This window comes from Dunckerocampus dactyliophorus, chromosome 3, assembly GCF_027744805.1.
Source record: "Dunckerocampus dactyliophorus isolate RoL2022-P2 chromosome 3, RoL_Ddac_1.1, whole genome shotgun sequence".
Classification (NCBI taxonomy): domain Eukaryota; kingdom Metazoa; phylum Chordata; class Actinopteri; order Syngnathiformes; family Syngnathidae; genus Dunckerocampus; species Dunckerocampus dactyliophorus.
Window position 1 is genome coordinate 2685777 of NC_072821.1, and position 27909 is coordinate 2713685.

General features: G+C 42.0%; 1 protein-coding gene across 3 annotated transcripts in view; it reads right to left on the minus strand.

The window, feature by feature from the left end:
* Window positions 1–4245: 4245 nt before the first annotated feature.
* The window catches only part of LOC129178510 (Wilms tumor protein 1-interacting protein homolog), a 39862-nt gene continuing 16198 nt past the window's right edge, over window positions 4246–27909 (minus strand). For all 3 annotated transcript variants that reach the window (XM_054770806.1, XM_054770805.1, XM_054770804.1), the window contains 6 exons: window positions 15212–15279; window positions 13568–13630; window positions 12982–13112; window positions 11836–11887; window positions 11625–11693; window positions 4246–9904 (listed from right to left, as the gene is read on the minus strand). In XM_054770806.1, the coding sequence (XP_054626781.1) occupies window positions 9752–9904; window positions 11625–11693; window positions 11836–11887; window positions 12982–13112; window positions 13568–13630; window positions 15212–15279 (536 nt within the window). In that variant the 3' untranslated portion in view covers window positions 4246–9751. The remainder of the gene's footprint in view (window positions 9905–11624; window positions 11694–11835; window positions 11888–12981; window positions 13113–13567; window positions 13631–15211; window positions 15280–27909) is intronic.

Genomic DNA, 27909 nt, shown 5'->3' on the forward strand with positions numbered 1-27909 from the left:
ATAATAATAATAAAAAAGATACTGTGCCTCAGTTATTTTTCATTTTAAATATTTAAAATCATTTTATTACATTTTAATATTTTTTTATTATTAGTTTAATTTGTAATGTTAATTTTCCAAAAACAAACAATAATCAAATTAAAAACTCACCTCAGTTAAACTCCTTTATTCCCCGGAAGAAGAAAACCACAAATTGTGCACATTTACTTCACGATAGCGGTAAATATCACAACAATACAAATATGTACTTTTAAATCGTATCCATTCAATTATGTATGAAAAAAATGCTAACATTTATTATTTAAACATGTTTTTATTATTTATTTCATATATAAATCTAAAAATACATAGAGCATATATTCCTATTTAAAATATGCATCCATTTATATTATCGTTTCACCATGAAGTATCACCGTGATTAAATATTCTTATAAAAATGCATTCGCCCAAATTCTTTTATTTATTTCAGGATGTCAATAAACGTTTCTAAAATATGGCGCGTGTCAAATAAATATATATATATACATATATAATTCACAATGTGATATCAAAATATACTGTGAGATATTCTTATGAAAATGCAAAAAACAAATCATAATATCATAAATGTATTTCATGATCATATGAAATAATCCAAACCATAATATTCCCTCTTGACGTGTAATGCTGCCCGTTGTTCGTGTGCAGATGTACCTAATGTTGTGACCCGTGAGTGTACAGTATTTCCGTCTCCTCTGCAGTTGCAGAGAGAATGTGAGGAGTTTACACACCAAAAAAAAAAAAAAGAAGAAGAAAGCAGAACTCCGAGACCCGCTGCTGCTGCTGGTGCTTTTTTTTGCGGTTGCCAGGCAACAATACTTTACATGGATCCAAACTCATGCCTTTATGTCTGCATCCAGAGCAGCAAAGGCGAGAAGAAAGTGAAGACGGAGACACGGCGGAGCGTGCCGATGCTCACCAAGTCGCGTTCCTGAGGTGTTGGCTCCCCCAAGGGTGCCGCATTCCGGTACTTTATTGCCCAGGGCCTGTCAGTCGTGGGTTGCCATGGCGACCCCCACCCCACACCCCCTTCCTCCGCAACCCCTATCTGGACTGGACAGTCCCAAGTTCACGGCTCCTCAAGGGAAGCATCATCATCGTCCCCATCATTCCGTGAAATGACACCCGGTGACACGGAGGCCTGGAAAAACATTTTTTCCCACGATTCCCTGCTGTTACATCAAGATCAGCTCAAGTACGTGGGCGGGCCCCCAGGGGGGCTCCGTGCTGACCCCACAACCATGAGCGCCCGCTCCCTCCGTGCCAGGAGGGAACAACAGCAGTCAAACGGACGGCCGCCATGTTGGGGCGTATACATAAACATAGGAAAGTACTTTGACATGGAAAATACTCCAAGGCGGGGGTGTCCAAACTTTTTCCAGCAAGGACCACACAGTGAAAAATGAAAGGACGCAAGCGCCACTTCCATATTTGATAAAGCAGACGCTAACAAGTCATATAGTGTTCAAGAAAAAACAGGTGCGAAAACAGATTATTAGTGTGAACCTGGTCTTGGCGCTTTTCCCCGTTTTTGCTCCTGTTTTTTTTTTTTATTTATTTTCCAAATATTTCAACTTTCTTCTTAAATAATCCTCATCCCCGCAAAGTTAACGTGTTCATTTTTGCTGTGGTTGCTTTTTTTATTGTTTGTTTTGGTAATTTTTTCAAAATTATTTCCATAATATTTGGACTTCATTGCCATAATATTATAATTTTCCCAAAAACATAACTTTATATTGTTTTGCTAAAGCAAAAAAAAAAAATTCTCTCCTAAACAAGGAATTTTTTTCCCTCAATCTTTTTGAGTTTATTCTCGTAGGGGAAGGGGAAGGACTGCTACAGGAGGAAACTGGAGAAGCGGCTGGAGGAGAATAATGCCAGGGAAGTCTGGAGAGGCCTGCAGACCATCACAGGCCATGGTAAAGGAGTGGGGAGAGACCAAGCCAGTGGGGACAAGATCTGGGCAGATGAACTCAATGTGTTTTTTAACAGATTTGAGTCTGCCCTCCCTCCCTCCCCTACCAACTCACCACTCTTCACCCCCACATCCCCATCCCAGCCATCCTCTACCCCCCTCTCCATAACTGATGATCAGGTGAGAAGTCAGCTGAGGAAGATCAAGGCAAGGAAGGCCCCGGGACCGGACGGCATCAGCCCTAGAATCCTCAAGGACTGTGCTGACCAGCTCTGTGGAGTTCTCAGGCACTTGTTCAATCTCAGCCTGAGCCTGGAGAAAGTCCCGGCCCTGTGGAAGACCTCCTGTGTGGTCCCGATCCCAAAGACACCGCGTCCCAAGGAGCCTTACCACTTCAGGCCTGTTGCCTTGACCTCTCACCTGATGAAGACCATGGAGAGGATTATCCTGCAGCACCTGCGACCCCTGGTGGGCACTCAGCTGGACCCCCTGCAGTTTGCTTACCGGCCTGGGATAGGAGTGGACGACGCAGTGATCTACCTGCTGCACAGATCACTGCTACACCTGGAGGACAGCGGGAGCGCTGTGAGGGTCATGTTTTTTGACTTCTCCAGTGCTTTTAACACCATCCAGCCGTCACTGCTCAGAGTGAAGATGGAGAGTGTGGGAGTGGACCAACACCTGACTGCGGACATAGAGTTGGTAGACAGCTACAAATTCCTGGGTGTTCACCTTAACAACAAACTGGACTGGTCCGTCAACACCCACGCCCTCTACAAGAAGGGCCAGAGTTGCCTCCACCTGCTGAGGAGACTGAGGTCCTTTGGTGTGTGCAGGACTCTTTTACGGACCTTTTATGACTCTGTGGTGGCCTCAGCCATCTTCTATGCTGTGGGCTGCTGGAGAGGAGGCAGCACGGACAGGGACAGGAGCAGGATCAATAGGCTGATCAGGAGAGCGAGCTCTGTACTGGACGGTCCTCTGGACTCCGTGGAGGAAGTGGGGGAGAGAAGGATGTTGGCTAAGCTGACATCCATCATGGACAACACCTCTCACCCGCTACATGACACTGTGGGGTCCCTTAGCAGCTCCTTCAGCAGCAGACTGTTACACCCACGGTGTAAGAAGGAGAGGTTCCGCAGGTCCTTCATACCGACCGCTGTCAGGCTCTACAACACCTGCACCACCTGAACCATGTTGTAGTGCTTTACTTTACTGTTCTCTTTACTTGTCTTGCTTGCTTGCTGCTGTAACAAGTAAATTTCCCCACTGTGGGATCAATAAAGTACATACAATACAATACAGTAGAATTGTGACTTTTTTTCTCGTTAGAATTAGAGCTGTCAAAGTTAACGTGTTCATTTTTGCTTTTTTTTTTTTTTTTTTACATTTTCCAAATATTTCAGCTTTCTTCTCAAATAATCCTGGTACACTTTGTTTTGCAATATTATGACTTTATTTTCATAATATTTTTAGATTATTTTTAAGTTCATTTTTGCTCTTTGCTTTTTTTAAATTGTTTTGTTAATTTTTTTTTACATTATTTCCATAATATTTAGACTTTGCCATAATATTATAATTTTCCAAAAAAAAGCAACTTTATATTGTTTTGCCTGTTTCTCACAATATTACATCTTTAATTGTCTTTAATCCCAATCCCTTTGCAACAAACCCCATGGAGTCATACCTCATCTTTAAGGCCACCATGAGAGCTTTGCGCCTCTGCAATTTTTTAGTCAGCATATCCCGATATGATGACGCAATAGCCACAAAACATGTTGTTTCCTCTCACTAGAAAGTAACATTTTTAACTGCAAGCCAAGTTAAAAAGAAGCTTTAAAGTAACATTTTAGCATTCTTCACTGAACTGCAAGTGTAAAAAGAAGTTTTCAAGTAGCTTTTTAACATTTTTAACTGCAATACTCGTGTAAAAAGTGCTGCAAACCCCGTGGACCCATGCCTCACATTAAAGGCCACAATGAGGGCTTTGTACTTTTGTAATTACCTTGTCAATATAACCAAACATCGTGTCCCCCCCCCCCAATTTCCCAGCCACTTCCTGCGTATATTCCATCTTTCTCTCTTACTGGCACGGCTAGACGCAGGCAACAATAACAATAATAATAACAATAATAATAATAATTATATCAACCACAGGAGTGAGTCAACTGTTGAAACATTTGGAAGCAAACAGGCCCCCCCGTCCTTCTCCCACTCTCTAATTTGAGCCCCACAAGGTGCGGCGGTGTTCACGCACGCTTTTGCGCGTATAAAAAGCGCAGTGTGCCCTCTGATTGCAGGAACTCTGCGGTGTTGGTTGACAGCGTGGACGTTTGGGGCACAAAGCAGCCTTTATGTGAGCCAGCGTCCCACCCTGTGACTCAATGTGCGTGAGAGAGAGAGAGAGTGAGGTGAGCTCTGTTACATTGCATAGAAGACAACAACACACACACACACACACACACACACACACACACACACACACACACACACACACACACACACACACACACACACACACAGCGACCTCTTGCAGTTAGCTAGAAAAGCACTTTATTGAATATCAGATTACGTCCTCTACAGTTAAATGATACATCATCTTGATTTTGTTTTAATACATTAAATAACTTTAGACTTTTTTCACGTTTAGATAAATAGATCTAGTTGTTTTTGTTCCCTCTAGGTAATAATAGTCAAGATACAAAACCAAACATAAAAACGATATGTGACAACAGGCGTCATGCGACGTGTGCTTCCTCTTTCGCTTTCTTTTGGCCATGAAAAAATACAAAACTAGACTCTTTATGTACACGGAAGCTAGGAGTGTGCTAGTGTTTAAGGATTAAGGGAAGGCGGGGTCTCTTTCAATGGGGGCGGGGGTCAGAGGTGAGCGTCTGCTTGGCTGTTCAAGTAAAGCACGAGTGAGCGAGCGACGCACGTCCGATATCAATGATCATCTGTGTTACATTCCATCACATCCTGTCACGTACTCTAGTTGCTGTGTGGACACGTTCAGTAGTACTCATGGGGGGGTGGGGGGGTCCCCAGCATCATCATCATGTGAGAGGCAGCGCCAGTGTTTATTTTAGCCAATCAGAGAATGAGCTGTTTGAACGCGACACAAGCACGATGGATGCGAGTGGGCTGCCGTGTGTGCTTGTCTTACCTCCGCCAAGGAAATGTGTTTGCTACAGTTTGGCTTTTTGTTCCTTTCATAGCGGTTCGGATGTCATCAGAGCATATTTGCACCATTTTGATGGGTAAAAAAATATATCGGCTGGAAAAAAAAAAGTACTGCGAACAATAGATGCGATATTTATTTTTAATTAAATATTTATATAAAATATTTTCACATTTTTATATTCAATAATATTTTAGGAAAATGATCAAATACATTTATATTTATATTTAATTAATTTAAGGATATTTTGATTATTTTATATTATTTTTTATTTAAAAAAAATATTTCCTAAACGGTAAAAAAAAAATATATTCCTATTTAAATGTTTTGATTTTGATATTCATGCCCTAAAATGATTAATACTCTCTAAATAATATCATGTAAAAATAGTTTTTAGGGACTAATGTCATATAGGAAACCATTGAAGCATATTTCCACAATTTTGATGAAAAAAAAAACAGAATACTGTCAAACTGGCCAAACAAATAATTGAAACATTAGCTGTTATTTATATCGATTTTCAATTAAATATTTCTATTATATTATTCATAAATTTGGGGGTTAGAAATGAAGAGTTTTTTAATTAATATTGATTTTAAAAAATTATGTATTTCATAAATGGTAAAAATATATATACATATATATTTCAATTTAAATTTTTGGGGGCATTTTGACAAAAATACACGGGACAAAGTGCTCTTCATCATGGACAACCGAGCTCCTTCTCCAACAGACTCGTCCAGTTCCGTTCCCACAGTAAACGCTACAGGACCATTTATTCCACGCGCCATGCGGCGCTACAATACCTCACCTGTCTGCAAAAGATGATTCACATCATTATTGCGCTGTACTGTCTGCCCTCTTGTGCACATTTACTTGCATTTACCACATTTCTACACACTATTACTTATATATTCATATTATTTGTATTTAGCTTACATTCTTTTTATTTCATGATATTTTATTCATATTGCATTGCATTTTATTGAAGAGTGTTTGTGTTTTTCTTCTGCGATTGAGCTACTGTGACCAAGCAATTTCCCTCATGGATCACTAAAGTCTGTCTAAGTCTAAGTTTTATTATATTATTCATGTGTTTGGGCGTCAGAAATGAAGAATTTTTAAATTAATTTTGATTTTTTTTTGTTTTTTTAGTATATATTTCTAAAATGGTGAAAAAAATCATATTTAAATGTAATTTTTTTTTCATTTTGACAAAAATATCCATGCTCTGAAATGATGAATACCCTCTAAATATGCCCTCACAGTTTTCAGGGACTAACGTCACATAGCAGTTTGTAAGCATCTACTGTAAGCATATTTCCACTATTTTGATGTCAAAAATACACATATTTTATAATTGGCCAAAAAGGTAGCTGCCATTTATATATTTTTTGTGAAATATTTTAGTAAATATTTAAACATTTCCATATTATACATGATAAAAATGACCAAACAAACACACTTCTATACTAATATTATTCATACATTTAAGGGTTAAGAATTGATTTAAGGATATTTTGATTAATTCATTCATTTTTATTTAAAAAATGAAGAATCCTGTATATGTATTAGAAATGGCGCAAAAAAAAATTATCTGAATTTTGACAAAACATTTCATGCCCTAAAATGATTCATACATTCAATATTTCTCTTAAAAATTTTAAATATCTCCCTTTAAAAGTGTTCTGGAGCTTTTCAATTTTTTTTTTTTAAACTATAAAAATTGCAATTAAATTTTCTATTTTTATTTCTGGTGTTTTTTCAGCTCTGGGTGACAAATCACTTAAAAATTCGACCATGGTGTGAATAATTATTTTGGGCTTCACTTTATTTACGGTACTAAAATGATTAAAAATGTGTTGTGGTGTAACAAAACGAAAAAAAGAAGAAGCAGAATCTCCTTGGCCAAGATCCAAAGCATACCACATCATGTAGCAACGATGACGTGTCATTCCTTGAAAGGAAATGTTCGGCGTGTGCGCCAGGTGTGAAGTCATATGGAAGCCTTGGCGGAGGTTTGTGACGTGTGTGCTGTGTGATGTTGGTCCATTTTAGGGTTCCACGAGGTGCGGGTCGCGGTCCAGCCGCTAGTGCTCGTTCATGTGGGCATGGCGGTGCAGCACGTAAACTGGCGATTGGAAAAAGTGCCAATTAAAAGGACAAAAAAGCAAAGGTTGACATTCTAATGTCTCATGTTCCCACCAGCAGTGGCAACGACGCATTTTTTAAAAAATCCTCGGGCGGGACCAGCAGCTCCGAGGTCTTTCTGTTTTTAAATGTAAAAAAGAAATCGAGAGAGCCACAAAGTTGAATCATTAGGTGACTAAACGTCCAGATTAAGGTTTGACAAACAGCTTCTTGCTCTTTTAGTACCAGACGGATGGCACAGGAGGCGCCTATGGCAACCTTTTAACTGTTTTGGGTCAAACAAGTGTGCTTTGCTTTGCATGGAATTTGCTGCGGAGACAAAGTCAACATTTTTGTAAATAATCTCGTCACGGAGAATTGATACTACCAAGCGAACCAGTCGCAGGAGCTCAAGTCGCTCTTCATTTAGCAGCAAAAGGCAAAAATCTTCACACTGAAAAGCTAAATTGACTGTTTTGTCTTGGAAAGCCACTAAAAAAGTGCTGCGATATGCATGCCAGGCCACTAGTTGGCAACGTCATGCGCGCATTTTGGCCTCGCAAAACGCACGATGTGCTGCTTGGTTGTCTGTCTGCGTTCAAAATATCTTGAAAAGCTGTGAATGAATCTGATAAAACGTTTCAGGAATTTTCGGAAATGGGATATGGAAGAACTGATTACATTTTGGGGGTGATATGGATCACCGTCTGGATCCAGGAATTTTCTTAAAGGATTATTTAACAATGTGAGATAGGACCATTTTCGGCATTTGTGCATATAAAAAATGGTCAGAGCACTTTGGGACATTTAGCCGTCCCGGTTAATTGTGCTATCATGCTAGGTGTCAGCATATTAACATTTAAAAAATATATATTTTCATGGGTAGACACATATATAAACACCACTACCATATTAGATGTTAGCATGCTAATGTTAGCATTGCTAGCAAGCTAATAGCATAGTAGCATTTTTAGCCATTTTCATGGGTAGCCACTGCAATGATCACTTAGCACTATTGCTAGCATGCTAACATTAGTAGCATTTATAGCCATTTTCAGTAGACGCTATTATGTTCAGTGTTAGCATGTTAATGTTAGCATGTTAGCATTACTGTTTTGTGATTCTAAACTTAAGCAGACACTTAGTGCTATTATGCTAGGTGTTAGCATGCTAACATAATTATACTAACATTTTTAGCATTTTCAGAGGTAGGTACTTATAGAACCAATTAGCGCTATTATGCTAAGTGTTATCATGCTAAAATTATGTTAGCATTGCTAGTATGCTAATATTAGCATATTAATATCACTTTTAGCTATTTTCATAGGTAGACACCATGATGCTTAACATGCTAACGTGAGCATACTAGCATTTTTTGCGATTTTCATGAATGTGAACTCAAGCAGACATGTAGCGCTATCATGCTAGGTGCTATCATGCTAATGTTAGAATGGTAACATAATTATACTAACATTTTTAGCATTTTCAGAGGTAGGCACTTATAAAAGCTAGGTGTAAGCATGCTAACGTTAGCATGTTAGCATTCTTTAAGTCATTCAAACCCTTGTTTTCATGGTCAAGGAATCTAAATATGTAGATAAAATCAATGTAGGACTAATATTTATGGTGGGAATCACAATATGGGGGTGGGGGGGGGCTATGGCGCTATGGCGGAGGTCTGCGCACTCCGAGTGCTTTTTCTAATTTCTATGTTGCTTTTTCCAGGCAACTACCAAAATGTTGTATTTTAAATAAATGGCCAAAAAGCCTCTAAAAGTTGTACCGTTGGAGTTACTTAAGAGTTATCATGAAATGTTTTTTTTATGTTTTAAGCCTCCAAAAATTAAAAAAACGGCCCCGCCGTGATTGAACGTCTGGTAATAAAAGAACATTTGGAAGGTTTTGCTCCAACCAAGGAATGTCACGTGAGCAGAATGGTGGTGAAGCATCTACGTGGAAAACATGTGCAACATATAGATTTATATTCATACACCGTATACAGTATGTAGATAGTATTCATTAAGACACGCCTTGTGAATCTCTGCACGTCTTCTACGTGGAACGTTGGGGGCAGGGGCTCTGTTCAGGGGGCGGCGGGGACACCAACACAGCCGTTAGCTCATGTCAGTGTTAGCGGCAGCACGAAGAGCCCGCTCTGAAGGCACAGCATGGCCGCACCGGGCCTGTCCGGTCCAGCCAGCGACTACAGCCAGCGGCCCCCCGGGGGTGGGCGGCCTTTGAAATGTGGCGAAATGAAGAGCGCAGAGCCAGTGGCCCCATGCGAGGTTCAGGAGGCATGACGTCAACTGCGAAGGGGGCCCTCGGGGTTAACACGGGGGCACAGTTGGAGGGGGAGCAGCCTTCAAGCCCTGGCATGTGAGTTGGGAGCAGCGGGCGTGAGTCCAACGCCCAGGCACCGCTGCGCAGGTTGGCGTCAAGGGGCACCTAGGGGGGTTTCCGATCCACGTCGTTTTGCCCCTTTTCCCTCACAGCTCAGTGACGTGGAGGGGGTAGCTGGGGGGCGGCTGCGAGGGAACCTGGGACTGCAGCCGGTGGATGTGGCAGCCGTGGCAGAGCAGGTGGGCGTCCAGCGGGTAACAGCGGTGGCCCTCCTCGTCGTTTAGCTGGAGGCCGCAGTCCTGATGTAAAGATGGAGGGACACGTTTGATATACGTAGGAAGCCTCCTTTCCGGCAAGCGGCACGAATCCGTCAACGACACTCTTCAGTGACCCTTTGCTGGGTCGGCACTCGCAGCGGTACGCTTTGGTACGCTTTGGTACGTTTTAGTACGCTTTGGTACGCTTTGGTACGTTTTAGTACGCTTTGGTACGCTTTGGTACGCTTTGGTACGCTTTGGTACGTTTTAGTACGCTTTGGTACGCTTTGGTACCCCTTGGTACCCTTTGGTAGGCTTGTGGAGGGCGGGGCTGTCAGCCTTCTTCTACGTTCAAATCAAGCGAATTGAATGGGAAAGCTATTTTAAAAAGTCCCATGGACTAACATCGGCATTAACGTCTGTGGCTGTAGGCACCCTCCTGATGTACCGCGATGACAACATTGGTTGTGTTGCTGCTGTGTTGTGTAGTACGCCTGTGAGCGCTACAGCGCGTCTTCCTTTTAACACTGGCGGATAACGGCCTCACCTATACTTGCCGCGTGCGTGCTCTACAAATCATCTCATGAGAGCCGGGTTCAAAAAACAAAACTTTAGCATAACTAGCTGTGGCTGTAGGCAACCGCCAGGCCTCCAGTTTTTATCAAAACCACAAAATGGCAGCAGCTGCATTTAAAGCAGGGCATCTCAAACGGTCTCAACGTGAGACCCGCAAGCCACAAACGACACACGTCATTTTTAGTTTTTTTTATTTATACATATATTTTTTACACATTTCAATCAATTACATTTTTTATTTATTTGTATTATTTTCACGCTTTTATTTTTTTTTAATTGTCTTTTATTAAAGTCATTTTTATAATTTATTTTTATTTTCTTTTACACTTTTGCCATTTTTATTTTTGTGTATTTGTCATTTTCTTTTACAGTTTGACTTAAGTCATTTTTTAATTTTATTTATTTCTATTATTTTTATGCTTTAGTCATTATTTTTTAAATGATTTTGTCATTTTTATTAAATTAATTTTGCTAGATATTTATTTATTTGTAAATACTTTTTTATACTCTCAAGTCATTTTATGTTATTTTATTGCTTTCATGTAATATGTTATTTTATTTGTTATTATGTTTTGTGTTTTCATTGAAGTCCGTGTTATTTTGAGTGAATTGTTATTTTTTTGTTTTGTTTTTTTACATACATTGTTTTTAGTCATTTTGTTATTTAACTTTTATTGAAGTCATTTTGATTTGACATGTATTTATTGATGCCTTCATATGTTTATTTAGATTTTGTATACTTTTAAGTCAAACCAAGCAATTGGTTTTTTTTTCAAACTGCCATTTTTGGAAACACAAACACGCATGATAACTGCACGTGTCCAAAGTGCATTTTAGAGGAATTTATGACGGCATTTTGTCCAGGAAAACAACTAAAATGTCGCTCAATTTGACTTCATTTCACTTCAAAATGTCATCTTTTCATTCAATGTTTGACTTGCAGTCTTCGACCCACCCAGAACGGATCCGCCGCCTACTTTCGGGTCCCGACCCACCCCGTGATGTAAAGCACCACCAGTGCGTCTCACTGATTCCTCGAGAGAGCGCGGACGTCAGCCTTTTAGGAGAATGTGTGTGTCCTCGTATAATGGGCTTGAAAACAAAGCGGATGTGGTGATGATGCATGCGTTCATAGTAGGGCTGTATTGATTACACATTATGAGTGTGTGTGTGTGTGTGTGCTCACCTCACAGTGGTAACACTCCACGTGGTAGTCCTTGTCCATTGAGACCACTCGAATGGTCTCCTCAGAGCCCTGATGAGACACAGCACACATCCACAGTGAGCATTCAATCCAAGTCTACCACGTGTCAGTATTTTAGATTTTATATGAGACAAACGTGACCAATATCGCTAATAAATTAGAAAACTGGGGTCCACTGAGGTATTGTGCTTACCTGAGCTGGAAGAATAGGCTGGTTGCAGGAGGAACACTTGGGAGCAAAAACCCTGCAATAATTCCAAAAGGGTGACGTCATCATCCACAGTTTATCTACAGAAAGAAGAAACCTCGAACAGAAGCCAAACTCATTCCTAAAACCAGTTGTTCTTTCAGCAATACTATAATGGACACATACAACTAGATTAGCGGTCGCAACCTTTAGCGTCAAAAAAGCCATTTGGGCCCGTTTCCACCAAATTAAAACCCGCTTGGAGCTACAAAACTAATTTGCCCGCTAAATTGAAGGTAAAGCCACATACGGTGGTGTGGAAAAGTGTTTGCCCCCTTCCTGGTTGCTCACCGAGTTGACCAACCAGAAAACACCGCCCGTGGGCACTTCAGTGGACAATTGCATGGCACACGCTCAACTCCAATGCAAGAACTTTGAAAGGCTCATGACGGCGTCAGAAGGGATGGCATCGTGACCACCTGGAGCTAGCTTGTTGTTTTACTGCAGCACTTGGACATTCCTATCAAATCTATCATTATTATTATTATTATTATTATTATTATTCTTCACATGTGCCATCTCAACTAGATGAAGACAATTCAGGAGAAATTGGGTGCGAATGCTGCAATGCTGAAGCTGAACTGAAATGTAGAACGGATGCTGAAACATCCTGGAAATGTGCTGAAGGATGGAACCATCAACCGACCACTCTATGACCTGAAGGATGGAACCATTCACTCTCATGTCACTCTATGACCTGAAGGATGGAACCAACCACTCTCATGTCACTCTATGACCTGAAGGATGGAACCATCCACTCTCATGTCACTCTATGACCTGAAGGATGGAACCATCCACTCTCATGTCACTCTATGACCTGAGCCGTGGCGGACAATTCCATAAGCATTCAGTGGAGCGCAGACCTCAGCCAAACTCCAATATCTAACCTTGATGCTGGAATGTAGACGGTTTAAAAGTGCTTTTAGTCAGCGCCATTTGTGCCTCTGTAGCTTTAATAAGTTAGCAGAGCTTTATTTTGAGATGTGTAGCGAAGCCTTTTTTGTTCCAAAGCTGTCTTTATTTTGGATGGAGAGTTCCTAATCCTGTTCCAACGTGGGTCTGTCTCGCTGGGTAAAAGGAGGACATTCTTACGTGTGGTAGTCTTTGACACAGTAGATGTTGTTCTCCACGTCCACGGTGAACGGCACGCCATCGAGACCCTCCTTGCACACCACGCAGCGGAAACAGCCTGGATGGTAGGACTTGCCCAGCGCCTGAAGGATCTTCACAGTCATAAACACACACACCAGGGCGGGTAAGAAGATTCAAGCTTCAAGAGTTTTACTGTCATATGCAGAGTAAAACAGATAGTTATACTACGCAAAGAAATTCTCCCTGTTGTAGACAAGCACAGATGTGGAGCAGGACCCGTCCAGAACAGTGGGAAAATATTCCATTCCCAACAAGGCTGAGCTTTATTGCCTCCCAGGTACACTTGTTCCTCACTGTGTCACGTGTCCAAAGTTAAGTGTTTTAAGTGGTTAACTTATTTTTGTATACTTGTGAGTCAAACAAATGTTTAAAATTCAGTATGTAGTTCACACATGTTTGATGATGATGATAGTTTGACCCTGGAACAGATCGTGTGTATTTACATGATTTCCTACGAGGGGGAACTGATTCTGAAGTCAAACGGTGTTCTGTTTGGCTCCACTGGGCTAGCTTCTGTGTGTCTTACCATTTCCATGATGAGGTGACCGCACACGAAGCACTTCTCAGCCGTCTGCTGGAACCCAGAGTACTGTGGAGGAAATCAGATGCGCGACTTAAAAAGTTAAAAGAAAAATCTGCACTTCGAATTTCAAGCTTTCGCTCTATCACGTTTTTTTTTTCAAAAACACATCTATTATAAATCATCACTGTTTCGTGGTTGAAGAAAGCATTTTCAAGCATAAAAATGGCTAAATGAAGTAAAATGCAAACATGAGGCATTCGGAAGACGCATTCAGAGACGCTGTGAATGATAGGTAGCATTCCACACTGGTCACTTGGTGTCAGGAATGTTACATTGAAGTACTGTACAGAAACCAGAAGTAAAAAAAACAAAACAAGGAACTCTCCCAATGCTAACATGTGCGAGTCTATATTATGTCTTATTTATGCCTTAAATGTCTTATTTGCTCTTATTATGTCTACTATATTGGGTAATATGATTGTACAGGTGACTATATGGGTGTTAGTTCATGTCTAGAGGGCTCTAATGTTAAAAAACACATTTAGAGGGTTGTAAACATGGTTTCTATGCTTCAACTACAAAAAAAATGGATTTATACAGGAATCCTGCTCAAATTCACTCATCACGGTCGGGTCTAGAACCAATTAACCGCGATTAAACGAGGGATTATCGTACTTAGCATATCTTGACCTACGGTATTTTCTGTGACTTATAGCCAGGTGCGACTATCGACACAAATGTAAAGAATATCAAAGTGGGCCCCCCCATCCTTTAATTTTTCTGAATGTAAAGTTTAGACACCGCTGGTCTATGGGTGTCATGGACTACGGAAGGCTGTTCAGCAACTTCCAGACCAGCGCCTTGTGGGTGTTACAGGAAATAAAACACCCCAATACATCAAATCAAAAGCCCCCCTAACCCGCCTCCGGTGTAAACATATAATGACGGTGGCCATCTGTAGTGCTGAATCCCCTCAGGGTTATGACCTTATGACTGGTGGAGGTGGGGGTGGGGGGCACATATAGTGCAGTCACAGCTACCAGGTGGAGGTAGGAGGAAGCAGCAAAGGGCAGCCCCCCCTGCCCTCACATCACATCTCAGGTCTGGTCAGACCATCTGCCATCACCTCCTCCCCTGCGGGGGTGACGGATCCACCCACCCCGTCTTTGTTGTCTGACCTCCAAACCTCTAGATCATCCTGCTTTACATCTGAAGTAGCAGTGATCGAAACTGGACACTCAGCGGCCACAACATTAGGTCATGGAGAACAGCTTTGTAAAAAAGCAGGCTTCACTACACATCTTAAAACTGTCCTGTAGTGTGAATTGCTGGGGTGGCCCCTAACTCTGATTGTAGTTTCCTCTTACGGGGGTAAAGAACGTTTTCTGACAGTCCCCGCGACGAGAACTTTAGCTTGTTTGCTTTGTCCCTTTGATGCCACTTGTTGCTAGGCAGAGTTCATAGGGCTCGATCAGAACTGCCCCAAAGGTGAATGCAAAAACAGTCATACGGTGCCAAAAAAAAGCATTGTAAGCATCAAGAAGCAACTTTATGTGCGTTAGAAATTCCTGGTGATAGCGAATCAATGCTCTGTATTGCATATAAAACACCAGTGGCCATGGAGCCGACCATTATGTAGTTACATACCAGAAAGTCCTCCTCGCAGTAGACTTTGCTGTTGACGTTGTAGAAGGCTTTCCCTCTCAGTCGTCTCCCTGAAAACAAAACAAAAACGTTAAAAACAGATTGCAGGGATCCTTCATGGCAGGACAACACAACTGAACACAAAATGCAGTTTTCAAATGAAACTTTTTATTATTAAGGAAGAAAAAAAATCCATGGCCCTGTGTGAAAAAGTGATTGCCCCCTAAACCTAATAACTGGTTGGGCCCCCCTTAGCAGCAACAACTGCAGTCAAGCGTTTGTGATAACTTGCATTGAGTCTTACAGCGCTATGGAGGAATTTTGCAGAATTGTTGTCATTCAGCCACATTGGAGGCTTTTCCTTTTAAGGTCATGCCGCAGCATCTCAATAGGATTCAGGTCATGACTTTGACTAGGACACTCTAAAGTCTTCAGCCATTCAAAGGTGGACTTGCTGGTGTGTTTTGGATCATTGTCCTGCTGCAGGACCCAAGTTGCTTTCAGCTTGAGGTCACCAACAGATGGCCGGACATTCTCCTTCAGCAGAATTCATGCTTCCATTTATCACAGCAAGTCTTCCAGGTCCTGAAGCAGCAAAACAGCCCCAGACCATCACACTACCACCACCATATTTGACTGTAGGTATGATGTTCTTTTTCTTAAATGTGGCATTACATTTATGCCAGATGTAGTGGGGGACACACATTCCAAAAAGGTCAAATTTTGTCAAATGTTGTTGTGGGGTCTTTTGTGACCTTTTGGAAGAGTCGTCGCTGCCCTCTTGGAATCATTCTGGTTGGCCGGCCATTCCTGGGAAGATTCGCCACCGTTCCATGTTTTCGCCATTTGCGGATAATGGCTCTCACAGTGGTTCACTGGAGTCCCAAAGCTTTAGAAATGACTTTATAAGCCTTACCACTTGAACTCAGGTGTGATAAGCCACAGTTAAGTTATGTTTTAACGGGGGCACTCACTTTTTCACACAGGGCCATGTAGGTTTGGATTTTTTTGTCTCCCTTAATAATAAAAAAAGGTTTCATTTAAAAACTGCATTTTGTGTTCCGTTAGTTTGATGATCTCAAACATTTACACTAAGTGTGACAGAGGGCAAAAAAATAAGAAATCAGGAAGGGGAGCAAACACTTCTTCACACCACTGTGCTGTATATGATGTTTTACAGCGTTAACTTCTTTTTATACTTCTATTCCAGCCGGTAATGTCAAGTACGACTGGTTTATCTTGTCCTTACATTTTATTATTGGCAAATTTGTACACCAGCGTGAGAGTTGAGAAGGCTAAATTGTTACTTCAAACGTTGCCTGCAAGTTAATAAACGCTTTATGATGGCCACACTTTGACCCTGAAACAGGTTATTTTCGTTATCATTTCCATCAGGGGTGTCCGAAGTGTGGCCTGGGCGAGCATTTTGGGCCCATAGCTCGTTTTTTACAAAGAAAATAATTTAAAAATAAAATGTATGAATTATTCATAAAATTTGCTTTGTCACCTATAAGTTGTGACGGTTTTGTTCATGTAGCATATATTGACTCACAATGGATTGCTTTTAGCATCTTTAATGCTAAAAAAAAATGTATCAAAGGAACAAGGAGGAATTTAAGATCTAAAAACGGAAATGACTTCCTTGCTGCACTTAATACTGTCCTGTCCAGTGACGTCCCGATTCAACGTTCATTGCTGTCACGTCAACTGTAATTGTGTCGCTTGTAGACTTGAACTGATTCCCTTTGTCTGAACACCAAACAGATAAAAGACTTTGTTTTTATTGATGCTGTCTTGGCAACACACGCGTATTGGTTTTAATCTGTTGGGCCCAAAGTGGCGGCGGCAGCAGCAAGTCGGCGCAGCAGAGCAGATGGTCGGCCGAAATCAGGCGACATTCTGCCTCAATTTAATTACTCTGAGCACTGATCTCAACAGGAATCCATTCACGAGACATCCACGATCAATACGGCAGACAGCTCCACACCCTGACCCCCACCCCACACACACACACACACACACAGACAGACAAAACCACACCTTCTCGTCTTCCTTCTCCTTTCCGTGCATTGTGAGCAGCTCACAAACCCGCCAGTGGTAACAATAATAATAATAATAATAATAATAATAATACTATTAATAATAATAATAATCAAGTGACAGGATGTCCTTCGACGCCACATAGCAGCTCTTTCTTCAACATTTGTTTGACCGCAAACATTTTAATTTTTAGGATTTCTAAACACGAAACGACGTGTATCAAGGACCACCTGTGTTGTATTTTGATTCTTCTGTTTTTACACAATATTTTATACTCCTCGTAATTTCATTGACTTGTCTTGACTAGAATGTCATTAAAGCTTTCGCACATGCGCAAATCGTTCTTACGGTTAATGCTGCCATGCTTTTATTTTGCTGAAGTTTACTTTGCAACAAACAGGAAGTCATTGTGTGCATTCTCAACAGCAGTTATATTGTATTGCTGTTGTGGCTTGACACCGCTTAGATGAAGTTAGCAATATTACAACACGTGTTGGCATAAACGGACCCATTTTTCACAGAAATTACCCCTTTGGGCCTCTAATTTTATGCTGATGTTGACTCAGGCAGGCTCTTTTGAGTAGGGATGCCCAGATCCACATTTTTGGCTTCCAATCCGACCCGATATAGTCTTGCCGTTCCGATCCTTTTTCTTTTTAAGCTTTTGTTACAAACATGAATTTGTGGAACTGAATATGGTTATGAAACTAGGGCTACAAACAATGCAACCAAAGTATTGCTGAATGTACTTTTTTATTACACAGCACGACCAACAATATTGTTTGGCTTTTGTAGCAAACCTCCGTGAGTCAGGTCCCTAATCCAACAAAAAAGCCAATCAAAGATTAAATTGGAAAAAATGGGTGTACAAAATACTTTTAGGGTAGGACTAATCATTTGACATGGTTGTAGATCAATTTGTGGTGTGATATAGAATATATAACTATTTTTTAACAACCTCTTTTCAACACAATAGTTATTTATCGACTGTCCCTAGTATAAACAACCAGCGGTTACAGCGGCATTGGGGTGGCCCAGCGAGACCATTACTCGCACAGGGGTGGCAATAAGTTGATACCTCAAACGTCTTGCTGGCCAGTGGGGTGGCCGTTGAGTGACCAAGGGTGGCCACGGCCACCATCGGCCCCCACGTAGCTCCGCCATTGTACAGCAGGACTTTCCGTGGACATGCCTGCATGATGGTGTTGGGTTTTCTTCTTCTTGCGGGTGGCGGGGGTTGAGTGGCAACCAGCATTGAGGCGCATTACCGCACCTACCATGTTGGAGTGTGGCCCAGATTTACAAACAATATACACCAACCGGATCAGCCCGATCTCGTGGCGGAAGCCGATATTATCTGATCTTCAAAAGCAGCGGATCACGAGCCGATCCCGATCCTGAAGATCGGATCGGGACACTCCTGCTTTTTAGTAATAAGAAGAACACGGTGGACAGACATAGAGTTGGCCGACATAGACACTGCTTGTTTTACAGTCACTACTTCAAGTGCTGTGGCTTCACCCCATCACATTCATGAATAAATCATGGTATTTCATGGTTGAATACAGACTACTATTAGTAAAAAAATACGCATATTGAAGCAAATTTTTGCCAGAATTAAGCATTTATAAGCATAAAAATGGCTAAATGAAGTCCAATACAAATATAAGGCATTCAGATGATGCATTCAAAGACATTGAGATGACATGTAGCATTCTACACTGGTCACTAGGTGTCAGTAATGTTACTATAATGTTCAAGCACCAGACTTGATCACCAGAACAACAGGCTTTTATTGCTGGTTTGAATGATCTCACAACGGGCACCATAATCCCTAACATGGGCTACGGTTGCGGCCGCAAACAATGCCGAGCTAAAACCCAACTCTGAACCCCCCAATGTCACTTCTTGTCCATGCCACCAGTACACATTTACAGCAACACACATGAGTACAAGTCTTATTTATGTCTTAAATGTCTTGTTTTCTCTTATTATGTCTACTATATTGGGTAATACAAGTGTAAACATGACTATAGAGGTGTTATTTCATGTCTAGAAGGCTCTAATAATGTTAAAAACCATATTTAGACGGCCGTAAACAGGTGTTCTATGCTCTAACTACCAAATATTTCATCCTATTTCGCAGAAGTTCACTTAACACGGGCGTATCTGGAACCAATTAACCTCACTAAACGAAGCATTGCTGTATCAAAGTGAGTGACCTTTCCATTTTTCTGCTGTCGACCTAAAGCTTCCACCTGTAAGACTTTGCTTTTAGAACATGACTGGTAAAACATATCGATAAGTTATTCAACAGCAGACGCATAAATTAAAAATAAAATAAATTGACTATTAACTAGATATATTATTAGATAATACGGTGGAACCACGGTTAGCGTACGCCCCAGTTAGCGTACAGTATTTGTCGATTTACGGAGAAAATTTACCGCAAAAGTTTGGTTTGGTTCGTGTACATTTCCTTGTTAGCATATAATCTCGTCGTGTTATTAATACACTGAGTGTGAACTGTGCTTGTAACATTTGTTCTTTGTTTTATCACATAACGTCTGTTAGCAGCCTGTTAGCAAGGAAACCAGAACCTGAAGTCACTGTCCCCCAGCTCCGTCGCCCATCTATGACGTCATCACCAGCTGACTCTGTAGTTCTTCCTTAGCTAACACAGGTAAAACACAAGTCTCCGCTTTCATTATTGATCCAAATAACCCAAAATGGAGCCAAGGAAAGTTGCAAGTGCCAGCATTTTGATAAAGAAGGTGAGAATCACTATTGAAATAAACTCATAGCAAAAGACGAAGGCTTCATTCATCAAGATCCTGGAGCACGAGTTTGATCAAAAATGATTAATTCCGCAACAAGCTGCCACCCCCCCCCCCGTCTCTCTGGCAGCACGATGGCTTCACCCGAGCCTGGTGGACGGCGCACACGGATCTCATAAATCTGCTGGGCCACAGTTTTATGGGTGTCCCTGCATGGGAAGAAACGAAAGACACGGCAAGCCCCCCCCAACCCCCATCCCCATCATCCTCTCATTTAACAGTGAAATTTATGCAATCGCTATATTTCACACACAAACGCCGTGTCACAAACGCCAGGAGATGGTCATACATTAAGGCACGGCGTAAATGGGCTGAGCGGCCGAGGAATGCCGCACACACAATAGGTGAGACTTTTAAGACTTGGGGGACTGAGGAGCAATTAGCATTTTCGCTCGCGCCCGGCAAAAAGGCCGTGCGAAGAAGCCACACTTGTTAAGAGACAGCATTCCTCAACAAAGCCTCACAACCTTTGCGAGAACAGTGAGATTATAGACGAGAGTGGGGAGCGCGCGGGGGTTGCGAGGTGTCGTCTGTGGCCTCTGCCTCGAGGTTTGGGGGTCTGGGAGGTGAAACACAAAGGCCCCGGCGTTGATGACTGCGTGGTGCGCTGCTAGGGGAGCGGGCTGACTGAGCAAACGGGGACATTCCTTCTGCCTGAGGTCACTAGCTGGTCCCATTCAACACCCCCGCCAGTACCTCTCCAACACTTGCTCTCTGCCCGCTCCCCTCGCCCAGGAGAAGAAGGGGAAGCAGAGAGTTCCCTGCCTCGCTCTCCTCCAGGCCTTTTGTCAGTGGGCAAACCTTCATCTCCGTTTTCTGCAATCCAGCACGATCCAGGCGTAAAAAGAAGCTTACCGTTGTAAAAACAATAAAACAGTCTACTTTCGTACCAAGGGAGGACGTGTGAGGACACGGGAGGGCGACTCTTCAGAAGCCTTGTTGAGGATGTGCTTTCTTTTGGAATGAGAAAAAACAAATACGAAAAATCGCAGGTTTATCCTCTGACGCTCGCTGAACTGCGCTCCAGCGGTCGGACTTGACGATTCAAATATTTCTTGTATTTTTCCCCAAGATTTTGTTTGAAGGACCTCAGAAGTGTTTGACTTTGTAGGATATTTAAATGGAGAACACACAATTGACACTACAGTATATCTTCTGAGGGACAATCCTGTAGAAAGTCAACCCGGCTAAACTTGAAAGTAGTCAGTAAGGCTGGGCCATATGTCGACATTTTTAAAATAGCAATATTTCTTTTAAGCACGACATCAGAAAGAAGCACATCGTTCATAACGATAAGACTGGATTTGATGCGGAGGTCTCATGTTTCAAGATGGCTCCTCCCGAGTGGCAGCTAGTTACAGCAGCTCCGTATTTTCCGCTGCGTTTTTAGTGTTAACAGTGCTTTATTCGTACTTTCTTATTGTTTTTGGTGCCATACCGACCCCTTAAGCAAGTGCGCAGCTATGGATGTTCATCTTGGTATGTTTGTAGCTTGGCTCTTGCTTGTTGTGGGAGGAGCATTCATTCACGGCTCCACTCGGCAGCAGCTGTTCAAGCTTCGAGCCACACACGCATTGAGGGGACACATCAATTCCAACATGTACTGCGACAGTGTGAAATAGGGTATTCTTGAGTTCAATCATGCATAACAGCACGCAGCATACCATGCATTGTCTTCCTGATGTGGACATCAAAGTAGCCGCACCTCAATCACACTTTATTCCTCGATCTTGACGACTTAAACTGTCACTAACGACAAAACTCGCAACTTTTTCTGTTTTTTTGGAGTCTCTGATAATTGCGTCTTGCCTGCAGTCAAGCATGGTGGTGGGAGTGTCACCCCATGGGGCTGCATGAGTGCTCAGGGCACTGTGGAGAGCTGGGGTTCATTGAAGGGAAACATGAATTCCAATATGACAGTGTGAAGTAGAGTATGACTCCCTAATTGTGTCTTGCCGACAGTCAAGCGTGGTGGTGGTTGTGTCACCACGTGGGGCTGCATGAGTGCTGCAGGCACTGTGGAGAGCCGCGGTTCACTGAGGCGGAAACATGCAACATGTTTCCAACATGTGCTGTGACATTGTGAAGTATGATCAAGTCTCCAAAAGAAGGCTGCATTTACACATTTATTCCTCACCAGTTGCGCCCGCTAACTGTGGTCCCGCCCTCGAGGGACAAAGGAGGAAATGCCAAAAACCAACGACATTCGAACGCCGTCTTATCCCAAGTTTCAATCAAAGGACAATCATGCCAAATGGGGAAAAGATGCAAACGAGTCCGCCTGGACACTCGGTCTGAAGTGGCGACATGCAAAGTTTTTACTGGAATGACTTTCAAGACCCAAAATGGTTTCCCAGCTTGAATTGCGATCCAGCATGTCAGCATTCCAGTAAAACAGTGCTTCGCAACGTTTCTTTTTTTAAAACAGGATATAGACACCACTTTGCCCTTTGACGTACACCCCTCCCCCCCGTGATCACACTTGTAAAGACACCAGAATCGGGTCACAATTTTTAAACACAATATTTCCTTGAGTTGTTCCTAATGACATAACAGGAAATGTTCCTGTCACTCCCACATTTCCATTGCCTGGAAGGTACAACTGTCTTCTACTTTCAGATGGTTTGGTCTCAATTAGGAATGAGTCATCATATTAACAACTGACAATTTGCTTCACACGGGAAAAAAAACTAATCATTGCGAGGAAAACATTAAGCTTCAGAGAACATGAAATGTCTCTCGGACCAAATGATGGCAGGCCAAAACAAACTGTGGGCAAGAACTTGACCTTGAACAAACACTCATTCACAGCAGCGTCATTGGACGGGTGGTTAAGTACGGCTGCCTCACATCAAAAAGGTCCACGGTTAGATTCCAACTCAGGGAATCGCTGGCCACGTATGATTAGCACTGTTGATGGGGCGCTCATGTTCTACCTTCAAGGCACTCGGAGTGCTTTGACGCCGTGATCACATTGACCTTGTGGTGACAGGAGCAACGGGGGGTTCAGCATCTTGCCCAAGGAGGCATGGAAGACGGAGAAGCAAACCAGCAACCTCAGGTTGGAAAGACGACTTGAGCTACGCTTGCCCCCGAATGCGCGATGCAGACGACATGCAATAGAAACAATATCAGTTCGGCCTACGACAGAGATTTTAATTCTATCTTAACAATGCAGGGGTGTCCAAACTTCTCTTGTGTTTTTTTTGCCCGTACGACCGTTTGCGACCTAGGCTTAAGCAAGCTTGAATGTAAATAAGCGAAACAACAGAAGGATGAGTGCTTACTACACTTTAACAGAAGCCTCGCTGGAGTAACCAGCTACGAAGAGGACATTAGCACGCAGATGAACTCATTCAATACCAAAGACGCAGTTATACGTTTTTATGAACCTGAAGGTCCGAGAAGGTCAGAGAAATTTTAAGCTATAAAAACGGCCACGAGGTGGCAGAAGTGCATTTGATAAGAGCTCGGCAGAAGAGATCATGTGGATGGAAGAATCACACATGACGGGAAGGAGGAAGCGAGAGAGCGTGGAGGAGTGCAGCGTTCAGGTTACGCATTGTAGGGAAATTTTAACGCATGCTTATGCACGCGCGTGCACTCACATAGTTTAGTTCAAAATGTGAATATTGTAACTAGTTCATTGTGTTATATTTGTAAATAAATTGTTATTTGGATGTAAAACAACCCTTTTTTATGTTGGTATAGTTGTTTATGTATTTGATTTTTGACAAAAGTAAAAAATATTAGTGTCAAAGTGAATGTTGGTTGTCTCCCTTTTGTAGTTGGGAACTGATACTTTCCTGAAACTTACCTATGTTCTACTGCTGATTACCAAAGAACGGAAAAAGGTAGAAGCAAACTTCTTTTCCTGATGAAAGACAGTAGTCTAATCTTTCTTTTGGTAGGTCGCTTGCTTATATAGCCGTAGAACACAAGATTCTGTGTGCCTTGAAAGACCAGTCCAAATCGTCTAAAAAGGCCGGCAGTGAACAGGTTGTCTTTTGAAAAATGGCTGGGACTGAATGAATGAATAAGAGTCTAGAGAGAGCATAACATACTACTCACAAGAAGTGAGTGATATTTCCGATACATTTCAGGATGAACATAAAATGTACTACTGTCTAAACTTTACAGGTGAACTTAATTTGAGGTTCTCTAGCTTTGAATGCACATGTCCAACATGTTCAACACTTGCCGTTCTCTAACAGCATTTGTGCATATCCCTAACTTTTTGTGAGTGGCATACAATAGCTACACAGCGCAAATACACTGAGCGCACATACCCAATAACTGCATAGGTCAAGATACTAAAAGCGCTATGGCACTGTTAGCACATTTACCTACACGTCATCAGGTGCAACTGGGATTTCAGTATCTTGACCAAGGGTGCTTCAACATGGAGGATGGCTGATCGAACCAGAAGCGATATCAATGCTGTGCTTATAATGGGAGTGTTTACTGTAATGATCTTTGGTTGGGGTCTTGAGTAATCTGTTGGAGCCACACTTCAACACCTCTTTTCAATTTTCTCTGGGATTCCGGTAAAACCTTTCGGCAAATGCTTCCAGTTGTGCACAGGTGTCTGCATGCACTCCTTCACGCCACATGCGCTCCCTGACCGTCTGAATGAGGTCCTCCGGGGAAGGTTGGCTCAAGTGGAGGAGGGTAGTTTGCATTCTTGGCCATTTCATGAAAAAGGGTGCAACCATGGGAGTAAGCCAAGAGGAGGGCTCAATTATGCACGGTTAAACAAAGCCCAAGGCTACCAGCGAGCAATGTCTCAGCGCTCGCTCACTCCAGAAGGGAAAACCCTACTTAGGGGCCCAACAACAACAACAACAACAGCAGAGCCAAAACAAATATAGCCATACGAACGCAGCTTCTTATAAATCACTGGCTTGTGTTATGACAAGAGCAAGAACTCTTGAAGCGTCACATCTCGGAGCCCTTAAAAGAAAAACATTCCCATTCAACGGGAGGTCAAACGATCCATCACTGTAGTTTACATGAGCCATAAAGCATCTCGAGTGATGGGACGGGCAAACAACCAGCACCCAAAGTGACTTGTTCGCTAATGGTGGACATGATTTTCCCACTAAAAGCAACAATAATTCTCTTAGCGGCTGTTTGGTTTGTGTCAAATGGCAATAAACGTTCCTTAAAGCTGTTTTATGATGCGATCCCACCACCCACACAAAATAGTCCAAGATTATAAAACAGAGGAACTGTGATTTTTCCGAGGGCCACATACTGAAAAATGAAAAGATGCAAAAGCCCCTTAAATATTTTATAAAGTGACACAAGTGATACACATATTTCAAGAAAAAAGGCATCTCAGCTTTGTGATAAAAAAAAAAAACAAAACAAAACTTCAGTCTTTTTCACATTTTTGCGTTTGTTCTTTTTTTTGTAATTTTCCACATATTTCAAATTTCTTCTTAAATAATCTTCGGAAATGTTCTTTTGATAATATTATGACTTTATTCCAATAATATTTTGACTTTATTCCCATATTATAACTTTTTCCCCAACCTAATTTTGTTTTGTTTGTTCTTAATAATGTTTTAAAGAAATGTTTTTTCATTTTTATTTTTAAATATTTCAACTCCATGCTCCTAAAATGCCATTATTTTATTCTAATAAAATCGTGACCTTTTTCTCGCAATATATTGACTTTATTCTTGTAAAATTACAGCTGTTTTTTTTCCATTTCTGCTGTTGTTTTTTCTCCCACAACTATTTCAACTTTGTTCTTGTAAATTTTCTTCTCATAATTATGACCCATAATATTTTGACTTTATTTTCGTAACATTATAACTTATTCCGCGACGTAATTTTCCAAAAATTAAAACTTTATTTGCGGTTCTCTTTGATTCTCATAATATCACTACGTCATTTTTGTCATATTTTATATCTTTAATACTATATATTTAATATTTCAACTTTATGCCTATAAAATGATGTTATTTTTACTCATAATTGTCCATCCATCCATTCATTTTCTTCTTATCCAGGTCCGGGTCGCGGGGGCAGGGAAGTCCAGACTTCCCCCCCGGTAGCGTCTCCCAAGGCAAACAGGTCCTAGGTGATAGGCCAGACCAAGAGTGATTCAGAAAACCCTATGAACAAACATAAGAGGAGGGACCGCACCTTGCCCGGACGTGGGATACCGGGGCCTCACCCTGGAGCCAGGCCCGGGGAAGGGGCTCGCAGGCGAGAGACTGTTGGTCGGGCTTTCACCCGTGGGGCCTGAAGCCTAAGTGCTGAGGGCCAATAAAAAAATTTTTAAAAAACAGTCGCAGGCCACAAATGGCCCCCCGGGGTCACCCCTGAATTAGGGACACCCCTGAACTAGGGGTTTACAGTACAAGAATTTGTTTTCCGATTTTTAGGTACGGTAGAAAGGCGTATCGAGTTCCCGCATGGAAGACATCACGTGAGGCACAGTTTAGTAGCATTTTGTTCTCTTACAGTACCAAAAACGAACCGAACCTTGACCTTAAAACTGAAGCGCATACCAAACCGAAATTATAGTGTATCATTACACCCCTAATATAAACCCAAGAACACGCTAAAGGGATCGGGTACCTGGACTCTACTTGGTTGAAATCCCACAAACCCCGCAACTGGAAACCGGTCCCGCTTTCTTATTCAGACACAATGAAAAGGAAAGTATGCGTGTTTGGTTTCCATGTAAATTTATAGGCAGTTCTTCCAGAGCCGGGAGGGCCGCGGGGCGGATCAGTATCCGTGTGGAGTGCACATATGAATGGGAGCAACCTGGATGAAAAGGCTCTCTCCTGACATCTTCCTCTTGTTTCCCCTGGAAATGGGAGAGGTGGGTGCTGGAGTCGGGTGACAGGAACCTCCGAAACACACACACATACACACACACACACACACACACACACACACACACACACATGCTCTAGACTCCATACACACTGTACTTGAACCCAATTAAAGATTTCATTACCGTAGAGTCGTATTATTTTGCCGAACAGACTTCAAGTTTGAGGAATTTTCAGGATATATCATGAGGCACAACAGTAAGCTAGAAACATGGAAACGTGGATTAACACGTGTCAATTTAAGGGAATAAGAAAGGTTTAAAGTAGCAGATTGGTTGATTTTTTTTTTTTAAGTCAGTTATTTTTTTTAAAGGGGAGGGCAATCACTTTTTCACAGAGGGCCATGTAGGTTTGGCTTTTTTTCCCTCTCTTAATAATAAAAAGTTTCATTTCAAAACTGCATTTTGTGATCAGTGGTGTTGTCATTGACTAATATTTCAATGTGTTTTTTGACTTGAAACATTTAAGTGTGACGTGCTGTGACCATGCAGTAACAGGTACATTCATGATAATATGGAATACTTACAGTCATTTTGTCGTATTTTGATCATTTTAAACATGACCCGAATGTCTTTCCTGTGCGCATTGATTCCACATAGCCCATAGATCGGAACTAGTGCTACCGTCAACAACAGCAGCGTGTCAAGCTCGTGTCTGTTTGCTACTACTAATCATGGCAGACTTTGTGAGAGCCGCCGCCACCGGCTACTTTTGTACAAATGAGGATCCAGAACCTTATGTTTTTTAGCCTGAACATACGGAGGATGAGCTACTGGTTTTAGAAGCTGAGCCCGCAAGAAGAGAGAGTGAAACTTCGTAGCTGATGGGGGGCAAGTGATTACACCGGCATGACTTGGTGGTGTACATGTGGAGCTTGCCAAGCCATGCCGACAGAAATAGAGTGCTTCTGCTGCACTGAGCGCCATACGGTGTTACCTACCTACCTACCTACCAAAAAAAACTGGAA